The following is a 15,400-nucleotide window of genomic DNA, read 5'->3' on the forward strand; positions in this document are numbered from 1 at the left end:
CTGCTTAAGATACAGAAGAGAGTGCTGTCCTACTGGGCCCATCTACAAAGCAGTAGGCCCAACTCGCCCCACTACAAAGCCATGCTGCACAATGAAGTCGAAGAAAAGCCATATGCCCTGAAAGAATTGGTCAACTCTCTGGTCCCTACAAACTCAGATCCACAAGTCCCATCAAGAGCCCAGATAAAGCACACAACAGCCAAGAGCAGAGAGGACTATGTAGATAATGGAGGAATGAAATAAAAAAAACAGTCACAAAAAAGCCAGTCCCTACAGAGAGAATATAAAATAGCCCCATACCTGGAAAAGCTCCAAAACCCTCAAGAGGAAAATCCTGAGCATCTACAGACTGAGTGCTCACAACCTGAAAATAGAGTCTGGAAGACACAGACATAAAAACCCAGGGAGGAGAGACTATGCAAACACTGCGAGCAGAAGACTCTCGAGGACGAAAATCACTTCCTGCTGCACTGCCCCAAATATACCAGGGAAACCTTCTTTAAGAAACTGATGGAATCATTTCCAGACTTTCACACATTAGAGGATGAGAGAAAACCCTGCATTCTACTAGGAGAAGAGAAATCCACAGTGACAATCGCTGCACACTATGTCACAGCATGCCACAGACTGAGAGGAGCATAAACTAACTGTAAACTCCCCCCCCCCCCCCACGAACTGCTAACTCACTGCACCCCCACCCCATCCCATGTCCCTCATTTCCCCTGCTTTGGCAATGCCTGTATTGAAGCTTGGTCATGCCAATAAAGCTATTTTTTATTTGATTTGTATATCTTTCCTTCCATGAATAAGAGCTGCAGTCTGTGCTTTGGTCAAAGCCCTGAACACACACAGGACCTTTGCTGGTTGAAAAAAATCCATCACAATTGTTTTGGCTGTCAGTGTGCTGACAGGCAGTGCCAATTCACATGCATTTTGGTTTCTCAAGTTACATGTATTTTTCTATGGATTGGGAGAAGAGGAGGCAGGAGGCTCCCTGCATCTCCCAGGGACAAGGCAATCAACCAAAAAGAGTCCCTGGTTTAGTGAGACACATCATAGGACAACTGTAACGAGGAGGTATATGGAGGCTGCCATATTTATTTCAATACTAGTTGCCAGGCAGTCCTGCTGATCCTTCTTTCTCCAAATAGAACAGCATGGCTGCCAGGCAACTGGTATTGTTTAAAAGAAAAACAAAAAATGGCAGCCTTTCTCTACAGTTGTCCTTTAAACAATACCAGTTGCCTGGCAGTCCTGCTGATATATTTGGCTGCAGTAGTGTCTAAATCACATACCTGAAACAAGCATGTACCTGAACTTTTCAGATCTGACAAGAATGTCAGAAACATCTGATCAGCTGCATGCTTGTTCAGGGTCTATGGCTAAAAGTATTGGAGGCAGAGGATTAGCAGGACAGCCAGGCAACTGGTATTGCTTAAAAGGAAATAAATATGGAAGCCTCCATAGTGCTCGTTACAACTACAGTGGTGTGAAAAACTATTTGCCCAGTTCCTGATTTGTTATTCTTTAGCATGTTTGTCACACTTAAATGCTTCTGCTCATCAAAAACCATTAACTATTAGTCAAAGATAACATAATTGAACACAAAATGCAGTTTTAAATGATGGTTTTTATTATTTAGAGAGAAAAAAAAACTCAAAACCTACATGGCCCTGTGTGAAAAAGAAATTGCCCCCGGAACCTAATAACTGGTTGGGCCACCCTTAGCAGCAATAACTGCAATCAAGTGTTTGTGATAACTTGCAACGAGTCTTTTACAGCGTTCTGGAGGAATTTTGGCCCACTCATCTTTGCAGAATTGTTGTAATTCAACTTTATTTGATGGTTTTCTAGCATGAACCGCCTTTTAAAGGTCATGCCACAACATCTCAATAGGATTCAGGTCAGGACTTTGACTAGGCCACTCCAAAGTCTTCATTTTGTTTTTCTTCAGCCATTCAGAGGTGGATTTGCTGGTGTGTTTTGGGTCATTGTCCTGCTGTAGCACCCAAGATCGCTTCAGCTTGAGTTGACGAATAGGTGGCCGGACATTCTCCTTCAGGATTTTTTGGTAGACAGTAGAATTCATGGTTCCATCTATCACAGCAAGCCTTCCAGGTCCTGAAGCAGCAAAACAACCCCAGACCATCACACTACCACCACCATATTTTACTGTTAGTATGATGTTCTTTTGCTGAAATGCTGTGTTACTTCTACGCCAGATGTAATGGGACACGCACCTTCCAAAAAGTTCAACTTTTGTCTCGTTGGTCCACAAGGTATTTTCCCAAAAGTCTTGGCAATCATTAATATGTTTTTTAACAAAATTGAGACGTGTCTTAATGTTCTTTTTGCTTAAAAGTGGTTTGCGCCTTGGATATCTGCCATGCAGGCCGGTTTTGCCCAGTCTCTTTCTTATGGTGGAGTCGTGAACACTGACCTGAATTGAGGCAAGTGAGGCCTGCAGTTCTTTAGATGTTGTCCTGGGGTTTTTTGTGGACTCTCGGATGAGTTTTCTCTGCACTCTTGGGGTAATTTTGGTCGGCCGGCCACTCCTGGGAAGGTTTATCACTGTTCCATGTTTTTGCCATTTGTGGATAATGGCTCTCACTGTGGTTCGCTGGAGTCCCAAAGCTTTAGAAATGGCTTTATAACCTTTACCAGACTGATAGATTTCAATTACTTTTGTTTTCTCATTTGTTCCTGGCATGATGTCTAGCTTTTGAGGTCCTTTTCGTCTACTTCTCTGTGTCAGATAGCTCCTATTTAAGTGATTTCTTGATTGAAACAGGTGTGGCAGTAATCAGGCCTGGGAGTGACTACAGAAATTGAACTCAGGTGTAATAAACCACAGTTAAGTTATTTTTTAACAAGGGGGGCAATCACTTTTTCACACAGGGCCATGTAGATTTGGAGTTTTTTTTCTCACTAAATAATAAAAACCATCATTTAAAACTGCATTTTGTGTTCAATTATGTTATCTTTGACTAATAGTTAATGGTTTTTGATGAGCAGAAACATTTAAGTGTGACAAACATGCAAAAGAATAAGAAATCAGGAAGGGGGCAAATAGTTTTTCACACCACTGTATCTTTAAAGGACTTACGAGCCCAAATCCTAAAAAAAAAGGTCTGTACCTGTATGCCGTTTGAAGGCACGGAGGACGCCATCCGCGCCCTCTGTGCAGCTCCGATGGGTTCCCGCTGCCTGTCCTCTGCCTGTCCTCCCCCCCGGCCGGACCCCGACCCCCCAGCCGGGTCGGGCTCTGCTGCCTCCTCAAATATGGCTGCCGGAGGAGGCCGCGGCTGCGCAGTCCGCACCGACGCAAGTAGCGTGGATCGGGGAGGGAGGCCCTAGAGCTGCGCAGCCGCACTCGCGTCGGTGCGGACTGCGCAGCCGCGGCCTCCTCCGGCGGCCATATTTGAGGAGGCAGCAGAGCCCGACCCGGGCTGGGGCGGGGGGGGGGGGGGGGGGGCGGGTTTTGGGGTCCAGCCGGGGGGAGAACAGGTAGAGGACAGGCAGCGGGGACCCGGCGGAGCTGCACGGAGGGCGCGGATGGCGTCCTCCGTGCCTTCAAGCGGCATACAGGTACAGACTTTTTTTTTTTTTTTTTTTTTTTTTAGGATTTGGGCTCGTAAGTCCTTTAAGGGCGCGATTCCACTTGAGCTTGACGTGAGGCGGCTCTTCCGGCCCTGCGGGGAAAGCAGACGAATCCCATCAGCCGTGCCATGCACGGCTATGGGATCCGCAGCCTCCCGCGCTGATTCGGATGGAAAAGCCGGCCAAATCGCTAGCGGTAGCGATTCGGCCGGCGTTACCATTACACCCTATGGCAGAGTTTCCCCGCACTATTCACCTGCGGGGAAACTCTGCAGATTCGCGGCGGTTTTCGCTCAAGTAGAAAAGTGCCCTGAATGGGGATTGTCAGCCATTCTTGGCCTTCATAGCAACAGAATATGTCTCTAGCCTACAAGCTAGCAAAGCATCTGTACAGAACTCAGCTTTGAACTAAAGCCCCAATCTCTACAGACAATATTCCTTGTACTTGTGTTTACGATGCTTCTCAACCTGAAATCAATTAACAGAAACAAGCTAAGCTAGACAATATGGCATTTCAGAGGAATATTTGGTCTGCTGCAACACATGTGTATATTTATCTTTCTGTGTTCCGTAAGTAACTTCCATGCTAATACTCAATACCCGTCATACATCATGTTCATACAAATGGTATTTTAGTTTATATAGTTTATAAAAAAACATTGTCATAAAACTTTAATGTGTATATGCTGTAAACCATTACTGCATGCTACTATCCTGACATTTGTAAATTCCTTTACAGTGTGCTATCCTCCTGACACTGATGCATGGTCAGTCCTTTCACAGAAAACAACCATTGGCGAGACATCTACCCATCTCTGTACCGAGAACTGGCACTCTGCAGCGTACAAATTAGCCAAGTAGTAGCCGACATACACTAAAGCCTTGCACACACACATGATAGAGGTGTGTACGGTGGACCCCAACTGTTCTCCTACTCACCCTGCCTGCTCTGTTGTCCATAGCATCGTCAGCCCCCCCCCCCACCCCCCCCTCTCCTCTCCATTGCAACTGTATGTGTCGCTAGCCTACAGTCTGTACAGAACTTGGCTTAAAGGGACCCTGAACAGTGATAAAAAAAAAATAAAAAAAATCTGGACCTACCTGGGGCTTACTCCAGCCCCCTGTAGCCCGTGATGTCTTTCAGCATCCTCTGGGTCCCCTCCGTGGTCCCACTGGCAGCCACCTTATCCTGGTGACTACAGACGAAGTAGTAACTGCACATGCACGGCCCGTCTGCACACCTGGCTCGATTAGGCGCGTGTCACCGTAAGCCTCCTGCGTAGGTGCAGATCTTTTTAAAGCTGTGCATGTGGCTTACAGCAACACGCGTGTGATCGAGATGGGCGCCCGGAAAGGCCACGCATGCGCAGTTACTCACGACTTCGGCTGAAGTCGCCAGGATAACGGAGCCACCAGCAGGACCACAGAGGGGACCCAGAGGACGCTGAGGGACCTCGCAGGCTGGAGGAAGCCCCAGGTAAGTCCAGATTTTTTTTTAATCATTGTTCAGGGTCCCTTTTAACTGATGCACAAGGGGTAGAGTCTGGATCCCTACGAGCGACAGTGTGCTTGAGTATGAATCTTTATAAAAGTCAAGACATTAAAACCAAATATTAAATATCGTGCAGGTTTCCTTATGCAACTAGAACCGGATCAGGTAGTTTGAGCACAGGGAACTGCAGGCATCTAATAGTCACCTGTGTTAGTTATCGGTAATCGGGAACCCAAGCGGTGAGTTGACCAACCAATGCAGATAGTGGTCGATTGACAACTACATAGGAGCTAATAGCTGTAGACGATCGGCTACAACTAGCGGTAGTTTGGTCACCGGGGTTAGTATTAGGAAGGGGGGCCTGGGGGGGGGATGGTTAGTTTTGTCTTAGGCATTAAGTTGGAAGGGTGGGTAGTTTTACGCACGGGGGGCCTTAGAGTTAGGCATTAGGCGGGGTGGGGATTAGTTTAAGGCACAGGAGGGAAAGTGTTTAAGTAATGGGTGCTGGATAGTCCATAGTAAAGTATCGTATATACTCGCATACAAGCCGAATTTTTGACCCCCCAAAAGGGGGCCAAAAGTTGGGGGGGTCGGCTTGTATGCGAGTCCTGTTTGTGATGGTCCGTGGCTCCCCCCCACGGCGCCGTTACAGTAAGCCACACTCTTTCCTGCCCCCTGCCTCGTCACAGCAGCAGCGCCGGGCGCGCTGCTGTGAAACACCGGTATTACGCATGGAGATTGGAGAGGGGAACCCGGGTTAGAAGAAGCGGCCGCTGGCTGTCTGAGCAGGTAATAGCAGCGGCGGCCGCGGGGGGAGCGGGGAGGGCGCTATACTGGTGGGCACTATACTAGCTATACTGGGGCACTTTACTAGCTATACTGGGCACTATACTAGCTATACTGGGCACTACCTACCTATACTGGGCACTATACTAGCTATACTGGGCACTACCTACCCATACTGGGCACTATACTAGCTATACTGGGCACTATACTAGCTATACTGGGCACTATACTAGCTATACTGGGGCACTACCTACCCATACTGGGCACTATACTAGCTATACTGGGGCACTACCTACCCATACTGGGCACTATACTAGCTATACTGGGACACACTGGGGGGGGGGGGATCACGCGGCCTGCACCAATCCAGCATTTCCTACCCCGGGCTTATATGGGGGTCAATCATTTTTTCCTGGTTCTTCAGGTAAAAGTGGGGGGGGGGGGGTCGGCTTATATGCGAGTATATACACGGTACTTGTAATGTAAATTACCAATATTTTTTTTACTGGCAGCTCAACCCAGCACCCAGCTCATATGATGATGCAATGCTATGCACTGAAGAAGCCTTGTACTCCACAAGACTTCTGGTTCACTGGTTGTCCTTCCTTGGACCATTATTAGGTATCAACTACCACCATACCGGGAAAACCCTACAAGACTTGGCATCTTGGAGATGCTGTGACTAAGTAGTCTAGCTATCACAACTGGAACCTTGTCAAAGTCCTTAATGCTCACCCATTTTTCCTGCTTCTAGCACATCACCTTAAAAGAACCGACAGTTCACTTGCTGTCTAAAAATATCTCACCCTGAATTATGAAGAGAAGATCATCCTCATTCACATCACCCATCAATGGTTGTAACCTTGTGGCTGTTGGGTGTATCTGCAGTAAAGAGTTTTGCCTTCGGCAGTCTATAAATCTGAGTGAAATCAGGCTGCCTATAGCCACTCCTTGCTTCTAAACAAGCCGATTACCCTGCTTTGTCTCCAGAAAAGATGACTTCAGGGGTGGTATTATAGAATGGTAAAAGGGTTCTGATTAGAAGTACATTCTTCTTCAGACCTTGAAGGAGGCAATTATGAATGCAGTATCCCTTCACTGAAAGGCAACACATTACGGAGCTTGTGATAAAAATTGCACTCAGGAAAGGGTGTAACCAAACCTTATACTAAAATCATATTGTGAAGCTATAGCCAGGATAACCAATCCTTCCTAAATACATTGCTGAGCAGTCTTCCTAACTACAATGCTTCAAAGAACCTGTAAAACCATGGCTGAGGCCCCAATTTCCGGTACCTGCAGTCGGTAGTTTCATAAACTATGGAGTCAGATGATTTTTATACCAACTCCACAGCCCTGGCAAGTATTACACTAAAGAGGAGGAGTCCGAGACGGAGCAATTTTGGGTACCTGCAGTTGGTGGTTTGGGGGTCAGAGTCGAAATCGGATGATTTTTGTACCGACTCCACAGTCCTGTATAAAAACACTGATGGTTAAAACAACCATGAAGCATGTAAAATAAATACATAAAAAAAAAAAAAATATAGATACTCGCCTACACTGAGGGAAGGCTCTGGACCCCGTAGAGACTTCCTAGTCCTCGCACCGTGCCCTCGTTTCACCGCTGTCCCCATTGAAGTCATTGCACCTGCAGGTCTAATACCTCTTCATGCAGGCTTTGGAAGTGATCACTTCCCCGAGTACCTCTGTAGACTAGCAGATCAGCACTGCACATGTGCAAGTCCAGGCCCACGCATGCACGGTGTGGATGCAACCGTCTTCGGCAGTACTCGGACGCAAGTAATTCTGAAGCCTGCTGAGGAGTCCTGAAGCCTTGGGATGTGAACATGGCATAGGGGGCAATCAGGGGATGAAGAAAAGAACCCAGGAAGGATCTATGGGATTCAGAGCCATAATTATATATATTTTATAATTTATGTTTTGGTTTATTTCTTACTCGCTTCAGGGTTGCTTTATCTGGTAATGGAACTTGTGATATATCTGTCAGGTCTGCAGGAGTTAAAGTGTACCACAGCTGACAAATTAAAAAGATTTTATACATATCTGGGGCTTCCTCCAGCTCCATCCGCTCCGATCGCTCCCACGCTGCCGTCCTCTACTGCCCGCAGCTTCGGGTACCAGGTCCATGCACTTCCGTCAGTCGGGGCCAGTCTAACATAAGAAAAGTGCGCTGTTTGCGTATCTCTCCAGCAAAAAAAAAAAATATATATATATATATATATAACATAAGTTGGCTGCAAAAAAATAAATACATTTAAAAAAAATAAATCATATTTTCTATTAGGATCTCCTCCATCTCCAGTACTAGTTCTGCATAGGTAACCAATTCAGGAGTATGACTCGGGCTTGTCTCTTCCACTCTACCCCTTAGCTCTATATGACATTGTGCCTGCCTATTGCATCACTGCAAGCAATGCAACCCGACCACCTTCCATTACTGGCCTGTCCCTGTAGGTACCACCTGTGATGGCATTTTTCACATTCACCAGGTGCATCTAGTCAGCTCTCTAACCAGAATAAAGGCTGATTCTACTGCGTAAATGTTCTAGGCTGAGGCGGTCAGACAGGACAGTCTTGGATGGGAATCTTGTATTATTATAGGTCTCCCGAGGTCCACTGAGGTCACTTAATGATAAGGCCTGCTGGATATTTAAGCAAGGAGTTTGGACATGGGCGGAAGTACACGGATGCGCTCCATGTTGGGGCGCTGACGTGCTTCATCCCTGTGAGGGCGGAGGGCGTTCCGGACCAATGGAGGATGTCCCGACGTCTTTATTATGCTGGGTTCATTGATATGGAGGTGAGCTTCTCCCCGCCAAGAGTCATGTCTAAGAAAAAGCCTTGTTAGCGCGAAACAATTGTCGACAAGATTAACATCTCTGTGCCTGTTTGCAGCCCCGGAAGGGTGATTTATTTATGATCTTACATCTTTTTTGTCATCAGTCTGCATATGCTTCTGGAATAAATGCAAGCTCAAAAGTAACTGGTGCCCACGGAATCTTCTATTGTTGCTAATTGTTTGATGTTCTTAAACGCGGAGGCACAGTGAAAAGCTGATCCAGTAGCAATTAAGGTTACCCATCAACATTGTGTGCGAGGTACAAACTCTCCTTTTCTTGATGTAAATTGGATATTTAAGCAACAATTGCTAACCGCACCCATTGTTCCCCTCCATATCCCATTCAAAGAAGCACTAAAGGTGGCCATACACTGGTCGATGTGCCATTAGATCGACCAGCTGACAGATCCCTATCTGATCGAATCTGATCAGAGAGGGATCGTATGGCTGCCTTTACTGCAAACAGATTGTGAATCGATTTCAGCCTGAAACCGATTCACCATCTGCTGAGCTGCTCCTGCCGCCTGTCCCCCCCCCCCGTATACATTACCTGATGCTGGCTCCCGGGCATCTTCTCCGCATTGCACGGCTCTGTTCCGGCTCCATCCCGGCGCTTCCTGTGTTACTCCGTGACCAGGAAGTTCAAATAGAGCGCCCTCTATTTGAACTTCCTGGTCACTGTAGTGACACAGGAAGCGCCGGGATGGATGGAGCCAGAACAGAGCCGTGCAGCGCGGAGAAGACGCCCGGGAGCCAGCCTCAGGTAATGTATACTTGATCGGATCGGCCGCCGCTAGCGACGCGCACTTTACCCGCGGGCGATCGAGGGTAATTGCCCGCACGGCGCGATCGACGGACCGATCCGATTTCAGGAGGAAATCGGATCGGCGGCTGCGTTTACCGCGAACGATTGGCAGCAGATTCGATCCCAGGATCGAATCTGCTGTCGAAACGGCCGCGAATCGAGCCAGTGTATGGCCTGCTTAAGTTATAACCGGTACCATCATTTCTCCTCCCCCCTCTATACAAAACATGCATCTGCACAGCACTGGAGCCCATATTGTTACCTAAAGCATTGAATTAAATCGTGGTGGGCGAAACAAACTGTATAAATTGCAAAAATACTCAAATACAAGTGATCAAAAGTGTCCGTAGCATAAGCATGACTACATAGTATATTGGGCGTATAATATCCTAGCAAATAAAGTGTGCTTATGATGAGGAGTCTGATTTATAGGGTGCATTCACACTATGCGGGTTGCTGTGTGCTACATGTGAACAATTGTATGTGCATGTTCACATCACTACGTTGTATCACATCACGTTACACAAATGCACTTTCTACAGTGCGTTTATGAAAAATGTATGAGATAATGAGCATGTTACATAGAACTTCTACATGCTATGAAAAATAGTGTGCACTATGCCCGCATCGCAGTACAATCGTTACGCAATGCACATAGCGTGAACTTAGGCCGCTTCCACATTTGACCACCACAATGGTCGCAAAAGGTTACACCATACAGTACTGCTGCAGTGCAACCTTACAGTGAGGAATACTTTCCAATGAAAGTATGTCTCCCTTCCGGGTAAAATGTGGACAAAGCACAGATACTCTTGCGGCATCTCAACAGGTCCCACCAGACTACCTTCGATATGATAACCACATAGGGCAATCACTGCTTTTGTGACAGGATGCTGCGACCATGTAAAGTGTGAAAGGTCCATTAACTTCTTGGGGGGGGGGGGGGGGGGAACACCACACACCGCACACACCCCCATACCTGCTTGTGTGGTAAACAGAACTGACAAATATGTGAGGCCAACAGGAAATTCTAATTATGGCATGTCCATGCTAATCCCATTCAACTTTTGAAATTCAAAAATATGCATGCCACTATGAACGAAGTATATACTCGACTATAAGGCCTGGGCCACACTATACACGTTTGCAGATCGCAGTCCGCGGTCCGGGCTCCGTGTAAACAAAAAACGGAACGCAAACGGATCCGTTTGTAGAAAAATTGCAATCCATTTCCGTTCCGTTTTTCAACCAAAAAACGTTTAGAAAACGTACCTGGCCCAATGCAATTGGTATTGACCAATAGGAAGGAAGTGGGAGGGGCTATGCTGCTAATATTTACCCATTTCCCACCTCTTGACCACTAGGAAGCCAGTGGGAGGGGCTATCTTTAGAAAAAAACAGTGTTTTGACCATTTTAAGGCATATGGAATGTCCTGGGGAGGTTTTTTGAGTGCCTGTACCAATGTCAAATGAGTGGGAGTGGTTTTGCTGTACAGGGAGTGGTTTGGTTATAGTCTATTGTCTGTACCATGTGTTTGATGCACTCTTGAGAATACAGCAGGCAAGAAAGTACAACATCAGGCAGCACCATGGACCCCATTGTCTTTCTGTTCTGGATGAACCTGGCTTGGATGGGGGTCTTCCTGTACTACAGTGGGACCCTCATGCGGTCAAGAGTGCGGAGATGGTGGGTACATCCTCTCCTGCAAGAGAGACAGCAAAAGGGGCAATTTTCTGTCCTCTATCAAGACCTGAGAAAACACCCGGTCAAGTTCTTTAAATATAGCCGGATGTCTGTGAACCTGTAAGTACCTTCTTCTTACCTGAAATAACATTTTACCTGTCCACACACTCTGTACCTGTGTCAGGCTAATGTTGTTGCCATTTTTGTCTTCAAGGTTTGATCACCTTCTCACCATCTTGAGGCCCCACCTTCTGAAAAAGGACACCAGGATGCGAAAAGCCATCACTCCAGAGGAGCAACTTATGATCACCCTGCGGTATGTTATGTCTTTTATCTATCATCTTTTATCTTTTTTGTAATGATGAGACAAACTATTTATTTTCAACAAAAAATAAAAATTTATTTTTTGGTTATCAAAAACAACAACAAAATGGCATTCACCAACATGGTGGCCAAACATAACTTTCAAAATTGAAAGAACATTTCTGCTTCAAGGTACAATACTTCTTGTTTGTTTGAACCATCCCCCACAACCCCCATTGTCCCATTGTTCCATTGTCCCAGTGCTCATGGCTTGGGAGTGGAGATGTTTGCTTGAACAATGTGGCAGACATTGGCTCTTGTTATCTGTCTGAAATGCTATCTATTTTAGCTGTGCCTTTATTTGTTGTACTGTGTTTGACCAATATGAAGCTAGCCAATTTTGGTGGTGGTGGGGGGGGGGGGGTGGAGTGTTGAAGAGCTATTGTTTTTGCATACCTGTGCAGCAGCAAACTTTAACAAAACACAAAACAAGTGTTCACTCCAAAGCAATGCCTGGCTGGCTACCTACCATTCAAGACCCTCTGAACAGCACTCACCCACACAACAGTCCAGGGACCATCTCTGGTAGGAAAGTGCTGTTCCAAAGGTCTTGAATGGTAGGTGGCAAAAGTAGGCAACCAGGGTGCCTGGGGAAAGAGGTAATTTTTCTTGCATACTACCTGTGCAGCAGCAAACTTTAGTAGTGCAAACTTTACAAAATAACAAACAAGTGTTCACTCCAAAGCAATGCCTTGCTGGCTACCTTTGGCTACCTACCATTCAAGACCCTCTGAACAGCACTCACCCACACAACAGTCCAGGGACCATCTCTGGTAGGAAAGTGCTGTTCCAAAGGTCTTGAATGGTAGGTGGCAAAAGTAGGCAACCAGGGTGCCTGGTGAAAGAGGTAATTTTTCTTGCATACTACCTGTGCAGCAGCAAACTTTAGTAGTGCAAACTTTACAAAATAACAAACAAGTGTTCACTCCAAAGCAATGCCTGGCTGGCTACCTTTGGCTACCTACCATTCAAGACCCTCTGAACAGCACTCACCCACACAACAGTCCAGGGACCATCTCTGGTAGGAAAGTGCTGTTCCAAAGGTCTTGAATGGTAGGTGGCAAAAGTAGGCAACCAGGGTGCCTGGGGAAAGAGGTAATTTTTCTTGCATACTACCTGTGCAGCAGCAAACTTTAGTACTGGAAAGTAGCAATAAACTGAGTACAATTAGTAAACTGAGTACTATTGTATCCCAGACTGTGTTTGACTCGCTAGTTTTAGTTACCTGTCCATCAAAATCAGAAGGTGACCAAAAACACACTCAACTGTCATTGGACAGGCTTTGATGGTAAAGTGTTGAACATCTGATTTTGATAGACAGATATTTAAACTAGTGAGCAGTGACACTATTTCTTCAAATTTATTATCATTCTCGGGGAAAAAAGGGTATTTGCCACTACTGGGCTGGGAGGAAGCAGAAGTACGAGTGCTTGCGGTACTACCTTGTGATAGCTGGGTATACGTGGTAGTTTCCTCTGCAGAGGTGATAGGAAAAGAATGTGGTGGCTGGTAACCCTGGTATGACTGATTTGGAGATGGACCGTGGTATGGCTGAGTGGGAGATGGTTGCCATGCAGAGGGTGGCCTAGTGGGTGGTGCAGAGTAATCTAAGTGGTTTTTCACCGCATCAAGCAAACTGCATTGACAATGTATTAACCTGTGCCGTGGCACTTGTTCCATTAAAGGCAATAGTGACATCACCGAGTGATAAAGGCTGCTGCTTTGGTGATGCATCAAAAGGTCTATCTCTTGGCGATGTTGTTGACCCAAATTGTGTAGCTGCTCCTGAAAAAGCTGCCTTTCTTTGCGCAGCATCTCATTGGATTCGGCCAACTGAGTTCTCAGAGTGTCTATGTGTTGCTGGTATTGATGGGAAATAGTGCTACCTGATTTGTCCTGCAAACTTCGGGACACTATGGCTTCCTGGTTTTTCATCATCCCAACAAGGCTTGACACTGCTCCAGCCATCTGCACATTGGCCGATCTGGCCTGACCGCGAGCAGCTGAAACCCGAGCACTTGCTTGCTTACGCAATGACTCAGCCGTGTTTGGACGCTGGGTGGGTGGTCCCTCACCAGGTGATTCAGGTTGTGCAGATGAGGCAGCTGAAACACTTGGCTGTTCATCGTCGGCAATGTCATCCAGATTGACAGTGGTCAGGGTGTCCATCGATGTGTCAGGTGACTCATCCAAAATGGACAGTGCTGGTCCATCATTTGAATCATCTAAAATGGCCTCAAAGTTATCTTCAGTGCTGTAGATAAAAAACAACATTTTGTATGAGAAAGTGAAAGTGTTTCAACCATCCACACCACCCCAACCACCCCCCCCCCCCCCCCCCCAAAAAAATGAAATAAATAAATTTACAAATTAAATAAAGGCAAGAGAGTGGATACATACCAAAGGTAAAATAAAAAATTATAACAAAAATAACTCACCCTCTATCTTGAACGAGAGGTCTAAGGAATCGCAGTAGAGGTGTGTGGCAATATGGGGTCCTTTGCGATGCACCACTCCCACTTCTTTGGTCTGCTTTTTCCGCCTTTAGTTCTTTAATGAAGCTGTCACGTATACTTCGCCATTTTGTCTTTATCTTTTCAACTGTGGAAACAAAACCAAATAACAATCTTGTCACTTTTTTTCCTATAGGTTCCTGGCGACCGGACAAAGCTATGGAAGTCTACATCTCACTTTCAGAGTTGGAAAGAGCACAATCAGTGCTATAGTGAACCGCACCAGCAGGGCGATATGGTGCAGTCTGGTTGCGAAGTACATGCCAGTTCCCGATTCTCGCAAGTGGGCGGAGATTGCCGACCTGTACTGGAACAGGTGCAACTTCCCAAACTGCCTAGGAGCCATCGATGGAAAACACGTTCGGCTACAGAAACCAGCGAGGAGCGGCAGTCTGTACTTCAACTACAAGAAGTACTTTAGTCTGGTCCTCCTGGCTGTGGCCGACGCAGACTATAATTTCATCTACGTGGACGTTGGCTCCTATGGCGGTTCAAGTGACTCGGGGATATTCCAGAGGTCCAGACTGCACCGCCTTCTCAATGACGATAAGCTGGACATCCCCGGGGACAAGCCTTGGCCTGGAACAACATCACCAAGCTACCCCTATGTTTTCGTCGGCGACGAGGCCTTTGCCTTATCACAACATGTGATGAGGCCGTTTGGGCAGAGAGGCCTCAGGCGCGAAAAACGCGTGTTTAACTACCGGCTGACCCGGGCTCGTCGCATGGTCGAGTGTACGTTTGGAATCATGTCGAACAAGTGGAGGATGTTCCACACGCCACTACAGCTGAGCCCTACCAACGCTACAGCTGTCGTGAAGGCGGCATGCATCCTCCACAACTTTGTTCGGCAGGAAGAAGGATACAACATTATGCACCTCGACCAGGATTATTTGCCCGGAATCCGACGGTTTGCAACAAGGGGTAGGCTACAGGCCCAGCAGAATCGGGACTACATGGTACGGTACTTCATGTCTAGAGAGGGACACATACAAGCCCAGGACATTATTGTTCCTCTCTAGTTATTTTGGACATTTTGAATGTTTTTTTGTTGGGGGGGGATGTTTTTTTGTTGGGGGGGAGGGGGGAGGAGGTTGGCTTTTTGTTACGTTTTATTTTAATATATTGTTTTCAAAATAAAATTTTAAAAATTGTTTTCAATGCTTGTTCACTGATGGGGATGGGGGGGGGGGGGGTTGGAGTGGGTGGCTTGGGGTGTTGGGTGGATAGGAGGGGCATTGTCGAATACAGGGGTGGGTGCCTTTGGAGGGGGAGAGGGTGGACATACAAGAGATGG

The 15,400-nt window shown here is 46.6% G+C and overlaps 2 protein-coding genes across 4 annotated transcripts in view; one reads left to right on the forward strand and one right to left on the reverse strand.

Moving 5' to 3' along the window:
* The window catches only part of ARHGAP18 (Rho GTPase activating protein 18), a 248,214-nt gene that overhangs the window by 176,437 nt on the left and 56,377 nt on the right, over nt 1–15,400 (reverse strand). The gene's annotated exons all lie outside the window — the stretch shown is intronic.
* Nucleotides 10,886–15,155, forward strand: LOC137570759 (uncharacterized). The gene is made up of 2 exons (XM_068279482.1): nt 10,886–11,543; nt 14,240–15,155. The coding sequence occupies exons 1-2, from the start codon at nt 11,416–11,418 to the stop codon at nt 15,123–15,125; spliced, it is 1,014 nt and encodes a 337-aa protein (XP_068135583.1). The 5' UTR covers nt 10,886–11,415; the 3' UTR covers nt 15,126–15,155.

This window comes from Hyperolius riggenbachi, chromosome 4 (genome assembly GCF_040937935.1).
Source record: "Hyperolius riggenbachi isolate aHypRig1 chromosome 4, aHypRig1.pri, whole genome shotgun sequence".
Taxonomy (NCBI): domain Eukaryota; kingdom Metazoa; phylum Chordata; class Amphibia; order Anura; family Hyperoliidae; genus Hyperolius; species Hyperolius riggenbachi.

Excerpts from the sequence above, each read along its gene's own strand:
- LOC137570759 (XM_068279482.1), top strand. The coding sequence starts at position 11,416 with ATGTTGTTGCCATTTTTGTCTTCAAGGTTTGATCACCTTCTCACCATC. Across the intron at positions 11,544-14,239 it reads CAACTTATGATCACCCTGCG|GTTCCTGGCGACCGGACAAA; the intron begins GTATGTTATGTC and ends TTTTTCCTATAG.